General features: G+C 45.1%; 1 protein-coding gene across 2 annotated transcripts in view; it reads right to left on the bottom strand.

Moving 5' to 3' along the window:
• Positions 1-16,992: 16,992 nt before the first annotated feature.
• The window catches only part of ABLIM1 (actin binding LIM protein 1), a 509,502-nt gene continuing 506,292 nt past the window's right edge, over positions 16,993-20,202 (bottom strand). For both annotated transcript variants that reach the window (XM_066601408.1, XM_066601409.1), the window contains one exon: positions 16,993-18,374. In XM_066601408.1, the coding sequence (XP_066457505.1) occupies positions 18,261-18,374 (114 nt within the window). In that variant the 3' untranslated portion in view covers positions 16,993-18,260. The remainder of the gene's footprint in view (positions 18,375-20,202) is intronic.

The following is a 20,202-nucleotide window of genomic DNA, read 5'->3' as shown; positions in this document are numbered from 1 at the left end:
TGCAGTACCATTCTGTGCCACTGAACTGCATGCGGTGCTGTGCTGCCTCCAAATGCAGAAGCTCGGCCAAACTGATACATGTAGAGGGTGATTGATTAAAGATCACCACTGACATGGTGGTCTTAGCTACATTTAACCGTGCTATTGGACAAGGCACAGGCCACCAGATCGTAGATGGGGCACCAGGCAGATGTAGGCTGGGGATGAGCCCCCCTTCCTTAGGTCAATCCAGCCAGATGATTTTCTTGCTCTGTGTGGAAGGATTTTGTGGAGTTACATGAATCATCTTCCTCCTGACTGTCTCCTCCACTCTGATGGTCAGAGGCGCCACAGTTATCTCATCAGTATCTCCCAAGAAAATCTCTTAGTTCTGTTACTGTTTTTATGCTATGAGCTTGGTTCTGGTGCTGTATTTATTCACTGGGCGGTTCTGCTCTGGTAATGCTGCTATCTTGTTGCTTTCTGTACAAGTAGAATAGAGACTGACTGCCTACAAGTGCAATATACATCATTTTCCGCTTACAATGGGCAAAAGGCAGCCCAAACAAATTATGGACAGGCTGCATTTATGTACCGAACGTGGTTCTGGTGCTGTACTTATTTACTGTGTTTGGTTCTGGTGCTGTACTTATTTACTGTGTTTGGTTCTGGTGCTGTACTTATTTACTATGCTCGGTTCTGGTGCTGTACTTATTTTCTGAGTTTGGTTCTCGTGCTGTATGTATGTTATGAGCTGAGTTCTGCTGCTGTATTTATGTTATGAGCTTAGTTCAGGTACCGTATTTATTCACTGCGCAGTTGTGGTGTGAATATACTGCTACCTTGCTGTTTTTTGCGCAAGCAGAGTGCAGGCTGGCCGCCGATTAGTGCAGTATATGTAATTTTTCTCTTATGATGTGGGGAAGTTACACACAAGGTGCCATCTAACTTAAGGCCTGCACGGCTCACTGATCTTTGATTGATGACCCAACCTGCATATTCCTTCTCTGCAGACACCGAGACAAATATTCCAGCGTCCGGCTCTGACGTAAAGACTAGCGGAGGTGATGGAACCTGCTGTGATTCTGCTATGGGGAAACCAACATGGCTGCTATTCTCACAGCGTTTAACATTCAGCTTTCCCGGACTCCAGAATGGAAAATCGGCTTTATTATATAGTGATATGCAAACAGGGGGAGTAGAAGTAGATGGAGCCGTCGTTCAGAAGTCTGGGAAAGCCGTGCTACAATATTGGTTCTCATCCAGCTTTTCTGCATTCAGGAGAATTTTTGCATTTTAAAAAAAAAATCAACCTAACAGAGCAGAACAGCGAGGGGGGGGGGGGGGCGATGTCCTGAAATCCACTTACACCATCAGGGAGCATCGTCAAAGCCCCATTGTGTACATGTGACCCGTGGAGAAACAAGCGCGCTGCAGGGGATGTACCGCTGCTACCTCATGTGACATTGTATATTGCCCCTCCTGTTTTACCATCTTGTTTGGGAGTCTTCTTGCTGATGTTTCCTTCACATCTTCCTTGAAGTTTGCACTATTAGTTACATGCAGTACCACTCTTCACCACTGTACTCAGCCACTATTTACTATACACCCTAATGCAAGAGCGCCCCCATCTCTAAACTACCTAAAACCTGAACAGACCCCTGGAAGCAGCATCAGAAAAATGACGCACTCGTAATTATAATTGGGACAGTGTGTAAGATGTGCTGATAGAGGTCATAGCTTTGGTATATGGAGGTGCGATACCGAGAGCGATGTGTTGAAGGGGAACCTTCTGGGCAAGGGGGTCATGCATCCATAACAACCATGCCGGGGTCTGGGGTATAGGAGCTAATAATGGGTGGAGGAGCTAAAATAGCTTCATGATCAGTGGACGTCAGGTTGGGAGTACAGGTGTATATGTGAGGGCACTTGGCTCACCTGGGGTCAAGTGGCCCCCAAAAGATGGCCCGGCCTTGGTGGACATATGTTGGAGTGGTGGCAGGTTATAAAGAAGGTCGTTGTGCAGGATTAGAAATACATGGCGGTGTTCTCCCAAAAACAGTGCCACACCAGCCCACAGGTTGTGCGTGGTATTACACTTCAGCTGCAGTCAATTCCTTAGAGTTGAGCTGCAGTACCAGACACAACCCATGCACAGTTGTGGCGCTGTTTCTGGAAGAAATTCGCCAAGGGAGTTCACTCAATGGAAAATGGTGCAACAGTGATTATGATGCCCGGTCACTACAGGCAGTATGGGGCCAGCCGAGCCCAGATGCAGGACGCCTCACACAACTGGATTTAAATGCGTATTGTGCGATCGCCGTTCGCACGGACTTTCCGCGGTAAAACGCAGGCATTTAAAGGGCACGCATGTTCAATTATTCCTTCACAGTCGTGGATATGGATTGTGTATTCGCAGCAATCTCTATTGTATTTATTGGAGATGCGGGAACTAAAAAGGCGCAACTCTGGCATTCCATATGGTTTTTCGATGCCGTTTGCCACGTGGGATTAATAATGGGATATTTTACTAAATTGGAGTTTTACGGAGGCGGCGATCTCAGTTTTTCCTTTTTGAGGTGATGACTGGACGAGCGGCGGATCGGCTTCTTGTACTTTCTCTCTAGTCTAACCGTTAATACATTTTTTTCTCAGCTTATTTTTTAGTTCCCACGGAGGACTTGAACCTGCGCTCACCTGATCGCTTATACAGTACAAGTGAAGCCTTGGGCTGCGGATGCCTCAGCTTGCGAGCGTTTTTTTTTAACTTGCGAGCAGGCTCTCTCCTGAATTTTTGCTCTGATTTAAGAGCACAAACTTGGGTTATGAGCCTGCTTTTGTATTGCAGCATTGCTTCCAATGGGGCCACCGCTGCTGCGGGCGGCCCCAATAAATGCAATGGGCTGCTAGCAATCCCTGCAGTGATTTTTAGGGGAAGGGCTTAAAATATAAGCCCTTCCCTGAAAATCATCCCTAGCTTTGGTAAAAAAATAAAAAATATATACTCCTCTGTCTGCCGGGGCTCAGGCGCGTCCAGCCGTGTCTTCTCCCTGCATGCTCTGAAGCTTTTCAGCAGGTGGGAATTTAAATTTCCGTCTGCTGAAAGGGCTGCGTCTGATTGGCTGAGTGCTCAGCCAATCACAGGCAGCGCACTGCCATTCATTGAATACAATGCCCATTTGGCAGGGGTTGCATTCAATGGGACAGCAGCATCCCCATTGAAATCAAAGGATTAATGGCTTTTCCATTTATTTCAATGGTGAAAATTGATTTGACTTCTGAGTGTTTTGGGTTTGGAGCGCCGTCACGGGACGAATGAAACTCCTAACCCAAGGCACCGCTGTATAATGCAATACTGTACTATTGCATTATACTGTGTTTTGGCCAGCATTCTATTAAAGGAGTTGTCCCGCGCCGAAACGGGTTTTTTTTTTTTTCAACCCCCCCCCCCCGTTCGGCGCGAGACAACCCCGATGCAGGGACCTAAAGAAAGCTTACCGGAGCGCTTACCTTAATCCCCGCGCTCCGGTGACTTCTATACTTACCGGTGAAGATGGCCGCCGGGATCCTCTTCCTCCGTGGACCGCAGCTCTTCTGTGCGGTCCATTGCCAATTCCAGCCTCCTGATTGGCTGGAATCGGCACGTGACGGGGCGGAGCTACACGGAGCCGGCATCCTGCACTAGAGGCTCCATAGAAGAAAGCAGAAGACCCGGACTGCGCAAGCGCGGCTAATTTGGCCATCGGAGGCCGAAAATTAGTCGGCACCATGGAGACGAGGACGCCAGCAACGGAGCAGGTAAGTATAAAACTTTTGATAACTTCTGTATGGCTCATAATTAATGCACAATGTACATTACAAAGTGCATTAATATGGCCATACAGAAGTGTATAGACCCACTTGCTGCCGCGGGACAACCCCTTTAAGTCAAGCTACAGGCCCCAGGCTGCCATGACACCTGGACAGCTCCACCATGATCTCAGCAAAGGTGGGGGGGGGGGGAGTCATTTGGGACCTCCAAACTCAAATTGGAGCATTTAAATGCCGCTGTCAGAATTGACAATGGTGTTTAAATGGTTAATAGCCACGATTGGAGTTCTCTCCAATCATGGCTGTTGCAAGCGTGTGTCAGCTGTCAAAAATGGCTGGCAGCCGCCGTGGTTGTAGCGGATATGGCTCCCAAGTGCAGTCCATGCTGACGTGCGCAATACATGTATGGTGCATGACAGGAGGGGGTTAAAAAAGTGGCACTCTGACAAATGTTTTTCCTTCAGCTGCACGCATACGGCGTTATTCTCACACGAGTCTTGTGCCTTGCGAGACGCACAAAACGTGCACGGAAATACAACCTGTTACATCAGCAGCTTCCCTCGCATCATGTCTGCGGTTTTGGCGATCTCGCCCGTTATTTGTTATGGAACCACAAAAAAATTGCACGTCCCCGATACGATTCCCACGGAGCGCGATGCAATCTTTTGTTTTTTTCTCTTCGCGCGTGTGAAGATGGCGGGCACGGGGAGGCAGGTTTCTTGCAAAATGAATCGCACTCGCATAGAAAATTTCATGGTTTTGTTCTCACTTTCGGATTCTCACCCTTTAATTCTGCGGCCGAGAAAAGACGTGAAGCTGCGCTCTATATAGTATCAACTACGTGCGGGGAAGGAGGGGCAGCGCCCATCTCCCTATGGCCCAGAGTTTGAAAAGTCCAAGAACGAAGAAAATAAAAGTGTTCATGTGCCACAATGTTCCGTAGTGGCGAGCGGAGTTGCTCATATGGCCATCTGAAACCGCCCTAATATCGCTGTCTTCTCTCTGGATGCAGCCGTAGGGCTTATTCGCACGGACGTATGCCGTTTTGATGTCCTTCGCATGGATCTTCTATCGATATGAACGGGAGATGTGCGCAGGAGTCACGCTGCATCTAAGCGTGGACTTTAGAGGAACAGGGCGCCTGGTGAGCTTATGACAATGCTTCCCGGACACCCCCCCCCCCCCCCCCGTTCCCTGAGCTTGGAGCCCCAAAACATTGTTTATAGAACTCAGAAGTCATGATTCCCTTCAAGCTCTCGAGTAAATAATGCGCATGATATGGAGCGCAAATACGCCCATGTGAATGAGACCTTCAAGGAGTTGTGCCTGGATTCAGAGGTATCCCCTGAGCACAGGACAGGGGACAACTTTCAGATCAGTGAGGGTCCAACGGTCATGAGAATGGGGTTCCTCCAGCTCCCCATATGAGTGGAGTGGCGCTCAAGGATCCGCCGCTGCTGCATTCACTTCCGTGGGATCACCAGAAATAGCCAAGTTCGAGAGCTCGGTAATATCCGGAGGCCCATAGGACAGAACAGTAGTGCACACGCTCGACCGCCACTCCACTGCTGCAGGGACCTTCAGGAAGCCCTGTTCCCAAGATCCGTGGTGGGCCCCGCCGTCATCGGTCCTGTAGATCCCAGGAACAGGGGATAGCTCTCAGTCCTGGCACAGCCCCGGCATGGAATGTGTCCGTGATTTCTGAAGGAGGGTGCGGAATTAGTGGGCAGCAGGTGCGGCTCCCGACCTCTGACGGTTCATGTTGTAGTTGGGGGCTGCACATACATAGGAAGTGCATGGAGTACAAGACACTCACATAGCAACAATGTAACACATTATTATTGTTTCCATCACATGCTTCTTAAAGGGGAACACACCGCGGACACATCAAAGACGAATGAGGGCTGCCGATCCTTCATCCGCTGAGAAAAGTCTCCTGAAAACAAAGATTATTGGAAACATCTTTACTTGTGGGTTTGTTTTGGCTGCAGATGAGCAGAAGTTCTAATCTCCAGCCTGGATCTGGGATGGTCGGGATGGACGGGGATATTATTACAACCTGCACGGGGGATTTCATCCAACATAATGGAGGAGGTCACCCGGCGGGACGGACCGGAGAGAAACTGAAAACAAGCAGAACTGGAAGAAGCCAAACCTGCAAAATCACAAAGAGGCTGCGGCCAAACTGGGCCAGACAAGCTGAGAGCATAGAACACATGTAGTAGAGCTGAGCACAAGTCATTATATCACTTAGTCATACCAGAACATACCCAGGTTATACCAGCTGTACAGATATAATAATATACAGGAGATACCCAGGTTATACCAGCATGCTCCATACCACTATATACAGGAGATGTAGAACTTATACCAGCTGTACATATATAATTATATACAGGAGATACCCAGGGTATACCAGCATGCTCGATATCACTATATACAGGAGATGTATTACTTATACCAGCTGTACATGTATAATTATATACAGGAGATACCCAGGTTATACCAGCATGCTCCATACCACTATATACAGGAGATGTAGAACTTATACCAGCTGTACATATATAACTATATACAGGAGATGCCCAGGTTATACCACCATGCTCCATATCACTATATACAGGAGATCTATAAATTATACCTGCCGTTCATATATAATTGTACACAGCAGATACCCAGGTTATAATATCATGCTCCAAACCAATATGCAGGGAGATGTATAACTTATACCAGCAGTACATATATAATAATATACAGGAGATACCCAGGTTATATCAGCATGCTCCATATAACTATATACAGGAGATGTATAACTTATACCAGCTGTACATATATAATTATATACAGGAGAAACCCAGGTTATACCAGCATGGTCCATATCACTATATACAGGATATATAACTTATACCATCGGTACATATATAATAATATACAGGAGATACCCAGGTTATACCAGCATGCTCCATATCACTATATACAGGGAGATGTATAACTTATACCAGCTGTACATATATAATTATATACAGGAGATACCCAGGTTATACCACCATGCTCCATATCACTATATACAGGATGTATAACTTATAGCAGCTGTACATATATAATTATATACAGGAGAAACCCAGGTTATACCAGCATGCTCCATATCACTATATACAGGAGATGTATAACTTATACCAGCTGTACATATATAATTATATACATGAGATACCCAGGTTATACCAGCATGCTCCATATCACTATATACCGGAGATACCCAGGTTATACCAGCATGCTCCATATCACTATATACGGGAGATCCCCAGGTTATACCAGCATGCTCCATATCACTATATACAGGAGATCTATAACTTATACCAGCTATACATATATAATTATATACAGGAGATCCCCAGATTATATAATCATAGTCCATATCATTGTATACAAGAGATGTATAAGTTTTAGCAGCTATACATATATAATTATATACAGGAGATACCCCGGTTATACCAGCATGCTCCATATCACTATATACAGGAGATACCCCGGTTATACCAGCATGCTCTATATCACTCTTTACAGGGAGATGTATAACTTATACCTGCTGTACATATATAATTATATGCCAGAGATACCCAGATTATACCAGCAAGGTCTATGTCACTCTATACAGGAGAACTATAACTTATATCTGCTGTACATACATAATTATATACAGGAGATACCCAGATTACATCATAGTCTATCAAAATACTAGTGACCATCTGTGAGTTGCATGCTTTGCCCCTGATCACATGACAGTGATGTCATCAAAGGTCCTAAAACATACAGCGCCTGACAGCACCCGTGTGCTTACAGGACCTGTGATGATGTCATTGTCATGCAACGAGTCACCTGGGCTCTGTGTCTGTGAGTGAGTGAATTACATGCCCCGCCTCTGCTCACATGATGGTGACATTATCACAGTTCCTTCATCCCTGTGCATATTATGGGTGGACTACATTCCCTAAACCCCCTCCCCACCCCCGGCCTCAGCTGCAATGGAATACTAATGACCAACTGTCTGTCAGTTATGAGTAACTGTGTGAGTTACATGTGAAGATGCCTCTATCATGGGATCAGTCACCGGGGCTCTGAGTTCCACCCCTGAACATATGATGGTGCCATCATCACAGATCCTTCATCCCTGTGCACTGAATGAAGGATTATGGGCGGACTACATCCCCCACAAATGCCTGCAGCCTCAGTTGCTATGGATACAGCAGTACTCAGACTGGCAGTTTGTAGCTGGTTGTGAGACAGCTGCACACCTGTGTGGAGACTGCAATAAATGACACCTCACAAATGTCCGCATACATACCGGTAGCTGGTGGTGCATGTTGACCAACCACATTGAAGCAGAGTCCTTCCCCGCTAGCTTCGCATCTACTGAACGTGATATCATATCATCTCCAGTGCTAATGCCACCGACACCAGTCCAGCCTTCATCTAATCCTCAGCCATTGTCTGGTGCTGTAAGAAACAGTTGCTGCCATGCAAACATGTCACCACAGAGGGTTCAATGCCGCCGTGAAGCTAATGCAGCTTACATGACAGCGACAAGCCATGATGTCACCGCAGCCACCAGCTGAAGTTTATAAATTACTAGCTTACCCGCCACGCGTTGCTGCGAAGACAGACAGACATACATACATTCGTTTTATATATATATAGATAACAACCAATCACAGCGCAGCTTTCAAGTTACCTCAGCGGTATAATATATAACAACCAATCACAGCGCAGCTTTCATGTTACCTCAGCAGTATAATATATAGCAACCAATCACAGCGCAGCTTTCATGTTACCTCAGTATAATATATAACAACCAATCACAGCACAGCTTTATGTTACCTCAGCAGTATAATATATAGCAACCAATCACAGCGCAGCTTTCATGTTACCTCAGCAGTATAATATATAACAACCAATCACAGCGCAGCTTTCATGTTACCTCAGCAGTATAATATATAACAACCAATCACAGCGCAGCTTTCTTGTTGCTTCAGCATTCTCAATATCCAGCAATTGTCTTGCGAAACGTTCGGCGGATGCATCATTTTGTAGTTGAACACGCTTCGTAATGCCTTTTGCTTTTGTGCTTGAGATGGAAATCAAACGATCTTTGTCTGGGGGGCATAACTGTCAACGATGCTCGTAGGATAGTTGTACTATGCCAGTAATCTTCCCAGGAGTGTACTCAACAGCTTCCCAAAGTTTCATGGCGATCGGATGAATGGTGTAGTAATGCATAAAGGACAGACAGACAGACACGCAGACATACATTCAATTTTATATATATAGACATGCAGCTCATATGCAAAAGCAACGTAGCAGAGCTGTGTGTGATGTGACATGAACGTAACAGAGCTGTGTGAGTGTGACATACATGTAGTAGAGCTGTGTGTGAAGTAACATGAATGTAGCAGAGCTGTGTGAATGTGACGTGCACGTAGCAGAGCTGTGTGTGACGTGACATGAATGTAGCAGAGCTGAGTTTGACATGCATGTAGCAGAGCTGTGTGCGCCACCAGAAACAATGGTACTATAATTTCCTAATAATTACTAGTAACACTATATACAGGAGATATATAACTTTTAAGTAAAATAATTATTAAATAAAATGTATAGCTTCTAAAATGGTTTGGTGCCCTTTCCTTCATTTTAAACCCCTTAACGATGCAGCCCCTTTTTTTAATTTGAATTTTTGATTTCTCATCCCCCTTTCAAAAATTCACAACTGTAATCTTTCTATCACCGTTGCTGTCTAAGCGCTTGTTTATGAGGGAGGAGTTGTAGTTTTTACTGGAAAAATGGCTGGGTGTTCCTGCGAATGCACTTAAACGTATGTCTTATGAATGGCGCGGGCTCAGAAGCAGCAGGAGCCAGCTATGACTGACAGCCAACCTTCCGCTGCAATAGGGGGATCGGTGAGGATACCAAACCCCTCACGTGCCACTATCAATGTTAGCCATGGCATGTAGAGGGTTCACAGAGGGAGGGTGCTGCCTCTGACGTCATCGGCCCTCCGCCATGTAATCACTGCCTCCCAAGAAAATAAATAAATAAAAGTGATTAAAAAGTCATATGCAACCCAAAATGGTACCAATGAAAAATACATTTCGTCACACTACAAAGAAAAGTCCTCAGAGCTCCATCCATGGAAACAAAGAACGTTCTAGAAATTTGAAATAAATAAAAAAATTCAAGTAAAAAGTTATTTTGCAAATGTTTAAAAACCTTAAAAATACAGTGCAGCGATTAGTATACTGCAGCATTTTACCGTTGTTTGTAAATACCAGCTCTGATGGCAGAGACCGCATATGGCTGAGAGCGTACTGCGCCCGCCCACGCATCACACGGACAGGCGCAGTATGACTTTTTTTTTTCTAAATTCACATCCTCTTATACTTGGGGGTGTGGTCTTGTTCAGAATCAGCCAATCACATGTGACCTCCTGATAGATAGCAGTCTGCACTCCGCTGACAGTACTTACATATAAAGTTCGGCTCTTCTAGGATTTTCCTGACATTTTCTTCGTTGGTCCATAAAGATCTTACAGATCATCAAAGAGGTCTGATTGTTGGAAGGTGTCAGTCAGGAGAAGGAGCCAAGACATCTCCAAGACATTACATATACCATGGGGCACAGGGGAGACCGTCAGCAAGAGGGGGGTTAATGGCCCAACAGTGACATCACCAAGAACTGGACGTCCCTCAGAAATGGATGAAAAGACCAGAAGAAGATTGTTCTGGGAGGCCAAGAGGCCGACAGCAACATTAAAGGAGCTGCAGGAGTTTCTGGCCAGTCCTGGTTGTGTAGTCATGTGACAACCATCTCCCGTGTTCTGCATATGTCTTGGCTGAGGGGGAGGGGCAAGACTGAAGACTTTACTATGAAAAACATCCAAGTCCAGCCCTGTTTTACCAGAACCTCCATCCCGTCTGCTAGGAGTCCATGGAGAACGTGTTCTGTCTGAGGAGACCGAGGGGAAACTTGTTGGCCAAAATTCCAGAAGATCTGTTTGCTATAAAGCCAACCCTGCAATCACCAGAAGACCCCCAGACCGACGTGAGGATGGTGGGGGCAGCATGATGGTGGGGGGCTGTTCTGCTACTGGGCCTGGGGCTTTCGTCAAGGGGAGGGGATTTTGAACAGTCCCAAATATCAGTCCATGTTGGCCCAAAACCTTCAGGCCTCAGCTAAAAAGCTGAAGATGAAGAGGAATTTCACAACGAAGACCCAAAGAGGCCGACAAATCACCAAGAGAACGGATTCAACTTTAGAAGATGAAAGCTTTGGAATGGCCCAGCCATAGAAAGAGCACAGGAGCCAAGAAGAGTCGTGTCCTTGTGGCCCCTATTATAGTTATCCTCATTAGGCCCCATTTGTGGAGGAGCCATTCAGGGACGCTATTACACAACGCTCGTGAATAGCGCTAGCTGCCAGGCAGCACTCGTGCTTATAGGTTCAGCCTGGCAATTGTCGGGAAAACCTGAGTGCAGCCACTAGTGCTCATGTGATAGCAGCCGAAGGGCTTATTTACACGGGTGGGAAAATTGCACAAGCTCTGTGGATTTGCGCGATGCACGGAGCTCATGTGCTATATTAACAATGCGTTAATTTCCATAACCGTTTTTCCTCTCGCCGCTGGGCTGCAAGACTGAGGAACCGCAAAACATCCTAATTTTTAAGTGATATTGCAGAAAACTCTCACATGAAAGCTGCACGTTCGTGCGCACAACTTTTTTAATGTTTGCTAATGAATCAACATGGTAATTTCCCACACACGAAAATTGCACAATGCAATGCGATATTGTTCAGAGTATCTCAGATAAATTGCGCACTCATAAATCTGCAATTTGGTTTCTGCGATTGCAACACGTTTTGTGAGAAAAAGGCATCGCTGCACGTGTATTTTTGCACGCATGAAAAAATTGCACGTAGTTTCCATGGTAATAACAGAAAAACGCATTGCGCTCGCAGAGAGATCGTGCTTACAATTGGTTTTTCCTCCCATAGAAGATAACGAGTGATTCTGGAGCAGAATTACCCAACAATAGGACATGCTGCAACATTTCGTTCTCGCATCAGTGCGACCAAAAATCGCTCATGTAAAATAACGCAATGAAAACAATGGGTTAATTTCTTCTCCAAACGCACGGCGATCGCACATGAAATTTGCCTGCATGAATCCACCCTAAAGCGGCTTTCAGACTGGCGTATTTTTGGCTCCGTATTCGGTCAGTGTTGACGGTCCGTAATATGGGGCTAATATAACTCTACGGCGCTAATCACACGGACGGATTTTTTATGCGCGCTCTATTTTTTCCGTACTCTGTTGTCTTGGGCGACACAGATCAGCATTTGGGGTTTCATTATAGTTTTCTTCATGGTTGTTCGTGTTCTTTCTCGGTCTTCCTGCTGAATTGATATGGTATTTACGGCGGCGTTGTGTTTACGGTCAGCGATTCGTTGCGGTGAGGAACCAGAGGTGGACTGCCCTCTGGTACGTCGGCACAGTCTAGCACTCTCGTGTTCGCATGGCTATGGCCATTTTGGAAAAAATGAAAGCAATATCATGCATCGCGGATTCCTGGAAAAGGTAATCCAAAGGCAGATCTACCGTCTACGGAGGAGCCCAACGTCGCGCTCCTCAAATAGAACGTCATTGATATGGTGGCCAACTAATCTAGCCATGGAGGTCACAGCACATCATATGACTCCACCAAGAAGAGCACAAAGAAGGGCACATCCAGCCCGCCTGCTCTCCAAGATGGACGGAGATTGGGCAGCAGCGCTGTGATTGATGCTGAAGAGGTAGATCAGCACTTCCCAGGCGGACAGCTCAGAACTGATGTTGCCACTTGGAACACGGAAGGAAAGCTGAGAAGAACTTATTATTGTGCCCCATAGGTGTTGCCGGGTAAACTGGGCTGTACCCATGTCTTACCAGTATCCTACCCGGGGCCAATCGTAGGCCAAGTCAAGGTTTCTGTACACACTGTACACTCTCACTCTCCAGCCCCGGCCGTAGCCTACCTGAGCCTAGTACCTACTACAGACAATCCATCACTCACTGAGCAGACAGCATTACCTGTGCATTATACAGAAGATACTAGTAATGTATATACACAATATAGCGCTGCTCGTCATCATCACCTGGGCGAGAAAATCAGATTGTGCCATCCCAACACAGAATATTGTTTGACTAATGAAGGTCGTGTGCGCTTCAATGAATCTGGGTCCCAAGTTCAAAACTCATCAAGGAAAACATCTGCATGGACTTTGTAAAACTCCATCCAGATGTTGTCCTTGGTCAGATTGAACCTAGAGATCCAGCACTGCGAGGCAGCAGTGCCAACAACTGAGCCACCACACTTGTCCCTTCTGCTCCAGAGAAGAACAGGAAGAATAAACACAAGGGGAACACACGAACTCCATCCAGATGCCCTCAGACAGATTCAGGGGTTTAGCTAAAGTCTCATGGGCCCGGGTATCATACATGTGCAGAACAGCCTCCGACATCAGAGCGCTGTCCTGCATAGTGTTAGAAACATATGTTGGCCCTCATCCGACATCGGAGCTATGCAGGGATGGGGGCCAACGCTGGATTGCAAAGGGTTAATGCTCAAAAAATTGCACATAAAAAGATCATTTAAGGTCATTTTTATGTGTTTCTGTGGAGTAATTCCAAGGAATCCACAATGTACTTTCCCACCTAAAATAAATAAGAGTTGGGGAAGGTGTGGGTGCAGGGAAACTGGATTGGAAAGGGTTAACAGCAGTCAGAAGATCAGGCCCAGAAGAAGAGAAAAGGTCCCTTCTTCTTCTGTCCCTGAACCACCAGCTATTCCACATACTTATGCCACATGCAACGCATTTACTTAAAGGGGTTGTCTAAGACTTTTACTATTGCGGACCTCGGAATTCCCGCCATTGTCAGTAAGAACGGTGCTGAAAGCAGATAGCGCCCTCCTTACTGCAGTGGCCTACTTTGGTATCGCTGGTACGGTTCTCATTGAAGTCAACGGGAGTTGTGCGTGCCGTAAGAAACAGAGCGCTGCAATCTTCACAACATTATCTGTGCTACCCCTATGGTAACAGTGCTGGGAATCAGCTGAGTGATGGGGATCCAGAGCAGCAAACCCCTGCTGACCAATCCTATGGACAGTCAGGGTGATCTGGACCTAGAGAAACCTTTACAGGCAGCATGGTGGCTCACTGTTACCTTGCAAAATCTTACTGTCAAACCTGCAAAAACTTTAAAAAAGTGTTTATTTTTAATTGAAGCATTCAGAGCGAACCACAGCAGATAAAATTCACTTAAAGGGGAAGTACCGCCAGATGCTGACTAGAATGGAACTTAGTATAAAAGACAAAGTGCAATAAAGTTAGGAGAGCCGTGACTGCAAAACTGTGCAGCCGACCAGCTGATAGGTGAGATGTATAACTGATACCAGCTGTACATATATAATTATATACAGAAGATACCCAGGTTATACCAGCATGTTCCATATCACTATATACAGGAGATGTATAACTTATACCAGCTGTACATATATAATTATATACAGAAGATACCCAGGTTATACCAGCATGCTTCATATCACTATATACAGGAGATACCCAGATTATACCAGCATGCTCCATATCACTATATACAGGAGATGTATAACTTATACCAGCTGTACATATATAATTATATACAGAAGATACCCAGGTTATACCAGCATGCTTCATATCACTATATACAGGAGATGTATAACTTATACCAGCTGTACATATATAATTATATACAGAAGATAGCCAGGTTATACCAGCATGCTTCATATCACTATATACAGGAGATACCCAGATTATACCAGCATGCTTCATATCACTATATACAGGAGATGTATAACTTATACCAGCTGTACATATATAATTATATACAGAAGATACCCAGGTTATACCAGCATGCTTCATATCACTATATACAGGAGATGTATAACTTATACCAGCTGTACATATATAATTATATACATGAGATACCCAGGTTATACCAGCATGCTTCATATCACTATATACAGGAGATACCCAGGTTATACCAGCATGTTCCATATCATTATATACAGGGAGATGTATAACATATACCAGCTGTACATATGTAATTATATACAGGAGATACCCAGGTTATACCAGCATGCTCCATATCACTATATACAGGAGATGTATAACTTATACCAGCTGTACATATATAATTATATACATGAGATACCCAGGTTATACCAGCATGCTCCATATCACTATATACAGGAGATACCCAGGTTATACCAGCATGCTCCATATCACTATATACAGGAGATGTATAATGTATACCAGCTGTACATATATTATTATATACAGGAATACCCAGGTTATACCAGCATGCTCCATATCACTATATACAGGAGATGTATAACTTATACCAGCTGTACATATATAATTATATACAGGAGATACCCAGGTTATACCAGCATGGTCCATATCACTATATACAGGAGATGTATAACTTATACCAGCTGTACATATATAATTATATACAGGAGATACCCAGGTTATACCAGCATGCCCCATATCACTATATACAGGAGATGTATAACTTATACCAGCTGTACATATGTAATTATATACAGGAGATACCCAGGTTATACCAGCATGCTCCATATCACTATATACAGGATGTATAACTTATAACAGCTGTACATATATAATTATATACAGGAGATACCCAGGTTATACCAACATGCTTCATATCACTATATACAGGATGTATAACTTATACCAGCTGTACATATATAATTATATACAGAGGATACCCAGGTTATACCAGCATGCTTCATATCACTATATACAGGGAGATGTATAACTTATACCAGCTGTACATATATAATTATATATAGGGGATACCCAGGGTATACCAGCATGCTCCATATCGCTATATACAGGAGATGTATAATTTATACCAGCTGTACATATATAATTATGTACAGGAGATCCCCAGGTTCTACAAACATGCTCCATATCACTATATACAAGAGATGTATAACTTATAGCAGCTGTACATATATAATTATATACAGGAGTTACCTGCGTTATACCAGCATGCTCCATATCACTATATACAGGATGTATAGCTTATACTAGCTGTACATATATAATTATATATAGGAGATACCCAGGTTATACCAGCATGCTCCACATCACTATATACAGGGAGATATATACAGCTGGTATAAGTTATACATCTCCCTGTATATAGTGATATGGGGCATGCTGGTATAACCTGGGTATCTCCCGTATATAAATATATATGTACAGCTGGTATGAGTTATACATTTATATACGGGAGATACCCAGGTTATACCAGCATGTTCCATATCACTATATACAGGAGATGTATAGCTTATACCAGCATGCTCCATATCACTATGTACAGGAGATGTATAGCTTATACCAGCTGTACATATATTATTATATACAGGGATACCCAGGTTATACCAGCATGCTCCATATCACTATATACAGGAGATGTATAACTTATACCAGCTGTACATATGTAATTATATACAGGAGATACCCAGGTTATACCAGCATGCTCCATATCACTATATACAGGAGATGTATAACTTATACCAGCTGTACATATATAATTATATACAGGAGATACCCAGGTTATACCAGCATGCTCCATATCACTATATACAGGAGATGTATAACTTATACCAGCTGTACATATATAATTATATGCAGGGGATACCCAGGTTATACCAGTATGCTCCATATCACTATATACAGGAGATGTATAACATATACCAGCTGTACATATATAATTATATGCAGGGGATACCCAGGTTATAGCAGCATGCTCCATATCACTATATACAGGAGATGTATAACTTTTACCAGCTGTACATAAATAATTATATACAGGCGATACCCAGGTTATACCAGCATGCTCCATATCACTATATACAGGATGTATAACCTATACCAGCTGTACATATATAATTATATACAGGAGATACCCAGGTTATACCAGCATGGTCTATATCACTATATACAGGAGATACCCAGGTTATACCAGCATGCTCCATATCACTACAGTATATGTAGAGAGGAGATAGATACATAGATAACAGATGACACCAGACCAGAAGCTTTCTGTAATATTTGCTTTAATGCAGGTTGTACAGATATACATGAGGGTCTCAATACTGACGGTTCAGCCCTACAGGAAAGCACCACTGCAGGATCGGGGTGCTCCTGCCATAATGGGGTGTGGGGGGGTCACACATACATGTTCATACTTCCATCCTGTAATATATTGATATGTGATAGAAAGTCCTTAAAATCCAGTTATAATCTAAATGGTTACCGATCAGCGAGAAGCCGCATTGTGTAGATCTCTGCAGGTCGCCTCCCCGCCTGCTTTCAGCCTCCCCGATTGTCTGTGTGTCTGGAGATGGGGGGGGGGGGGGGGGAGACGACGACGCGGCTGCTGAGGATGATGATAAATGTGAAGAGGAAACCAGCAGCTGCGGAGCAGCTCTCTAACCCTGAAGCTACAAGAGAATCCTACCCAACAACACCAGGAAGAAGCAGGTAGCCAAGCGCTCCCAAACCATACCAAGAGACCAAGCCGGGGGCCCCTTCCGCTCATTCAGTGACCTCACCACTAGGCGCTCCCTCCTTTACAGTCTAACTAGAGAATGGATACAATGTTAGTTGGTGGAAATGGAAACAATGTCAGCACTGCTCCAGTCCCTGCAATCTATAGAGGTGACCCCATCAGTTGCGGGGGGCCTTTGAGGTGGTTGTGGGGGGCTCATCAGAGAGCGGTGTCCTATGAAAAGCAGCAAGATAGCCCAAATAAAGAAAAGCAAGGGTTAATAAATAGACAATATGGCACAGGCCTGATATAGAGCCATGTGGGAGTGCACTATATAAGTGAGTGGGGTGATCACTTCCTTTCCACGTAACTGACTCCGCCCCCCGCGCTGCATTAGATAAATAGGGGACTGGCGGAAATTCAGAAAACCAAAGTTTCAGGACAGACCAAACCGTTCTAGGGAATGTGGTTATAACTCTGTGCCCGCTGCTGGCACAAGAACCAGTCAAAGCTAAATCTGAGGAGCCCGGTGGTGCCACGCGGCAGCCATCATTCTATTCTCTTACACAAACACACAACACGTTAATCACGCAGTTGGTTCGCACACCCCTCCTATATTGGGATCCGGTGGGCAGAGAGGGGCGGAGCCTGCCAGGCAGTTGCATTCAGCTCGCTGTTCAAAGTCCAATGGCACACCAAAGAGAGAAAGCGGCAAAGCTTTCACACCCTCGCCCATGACCCTGATCACTAGCACCGTCCCGCCACAAGGGGGCACAGTATTGGATTGCTTCCTAGAACGTCGGTGGACTGCAACAGCTCAGAAAAGCCGGGCCTTCTTCTTCAGCTCATTGCGTCTCCATAGAGGCAACTTGTCAAATTCTTGTATTGTCATTTTAAAAATGTCTTGAAAGACTTCGGGTGCCAAATGGCGCTGGAGAGAGAGAGGGAGGGGCATTGTTAGTCACATGACATGCCAGCTGCTTACAACTAAATCACAAAGAATTCAGCATTTTCCTATAGAAAGGACCGAAATCTGTATTTGCCCAGAATTGTACATGCGGGTGGCAGATCCTCCTACAGCACCAGGACCCCACGAGGGCATCGCTGCCCAGCCTACATGGCACTAGTAGGGCTACAGCTACTGTGTGGCACAACAGATCTGGACAACCCATGAACTATTCACCTGGTATTGTGTGGTACTATTTACACGGGCACAGTATGGCACTATCTTGGTGATACGATGACTCATTTTCTGGACTCCGCATGGCACTATTTACATGGGCACTGGCAGTATTTGGGTGCTGTAATTCCTCATGTTTTGGCCTCCGTATGGTTCCATTTATCTGGGCTATATGAAATTATTGGGGTGCTATAATAGCGCATGGCTCGGACTTTGTGTAACACGATTGTTATTAGGAAAGCAGATAAAGGGGGAACGATTGTTGCCTTAAGGCTGATTTACACACAATGATTTTCGCTTGGCTTTTGAGCAATAGCTGTAGCGTGTAAATGTGCGCCCATCACGCTCTTACCGTGCACTGGTCGTTCATCGCTGACTTCAGCTCAGCAGGAAATCTGTTGCCCCTGACAACAGGGATGGCATGCTGTGTTCTCCGTGGGCAGCGCTGATAACATTGTATGCAGCCGGCAGCACACGGCACAACAAAGCGGATGTATTTAGAGAACAGACCACCTGCTGTTCTCTAAATACATTCAAATGAAGCTAATTAGCTACTAATAGGGCAATTAGCTTATTAGTAGCCAATGCAAAATGATCGCTCAAACTGTCCGTTTCTGAGGAATTGTGAGCGATCATCTTTAGGCTGCATTCAGACGAACGTATATCGACTCAGTTTTCACGCCGAGCCGATATACGTTGTCCTCGTGTGCGGGGGGGGGATAGGGAGGATGGAAGAGCCAGGAGCAGGAACTGAGCTCCTGCCCCCTTTCTGCCTCCTCTCCGCCCCTCTACACTATTTGCGATGGGGAGAGGAGGGGCAGGGGCGGGGCTAAATTGCGGGAATTAGCCCCACCCCCGTCCCGCCTCTCCCTATTACAAATAGTGCAGAGGGGCGGAGAGGAGGCAGAGAGGGGGCGAGAGCTCAGTTCCTGCTCCTGGCTCTTCCATCCTCCCCCCCTGCACACGAGGACAACGTATATCGGCTCGGCGTGAAAACCGAGCAGATATACGTTTGTCTGAATGCAGCCTTAGATAAAGAACTCCAGTGACAACTTGCATGGGAAATTTTGGATGATGACACAACTTATAAAAAATTAACAAGTAATCTGAAAAAAAAACAACTTTCTGGACAAATTAAGACATTTGATTAAGGGGGGGGGGGGGGGGAGGGTCAGCTCTGGGAATATTCAATGAGAAGCGAGCATATCTGAGTATAGAGCCCCCTATCACACCAGACCCCAATGACGTCCCATTATCGAGGCCAGAGGCGCATTAAATAACCATGTGTGTGTTTGGGTGGACACTTTTTGCAGCCTTTGGTTCAGACAGCGGCAGGATACATTACAGATACTAATTTTGGGAGCGTTCCATAATTTTGAATGGAAGGAGACCTCTTCTTGGATCCCATGTGATACAGCCTGTATCTTCCGGTATACCACATAATATTGCCCACAACCACGGTGCGTTACATGAATACATTCTAACAGGTAAGTATTTGTTACAACATGTTCTTTTATTTTTGATCAGCCGTATTATTGGCGGGGGGGGGGGGGGAGGGGGGGGGCTCCGATGCGGCTAC

The sequence above is a fragment of the Eleutherodactylus coqui genome, chromosome 4 (assembly GCF_035609145.1).
Source record: "Eleutherodactylus coqui strain aEleCoq1 chromosome 4, aEleCoq1.hap1, whole genome shotgun sequence".
NCBI classification, from domain to species: Eukaryota; Metazoa; Chordata; class Amphibia; order Anura; family Eleutherodactylidae; genus Eleutherodactylus; species Eleutherodactylus coqui.
This window is presented reverse-complemented; position numbering and strand designations above follow the sequence as displayed.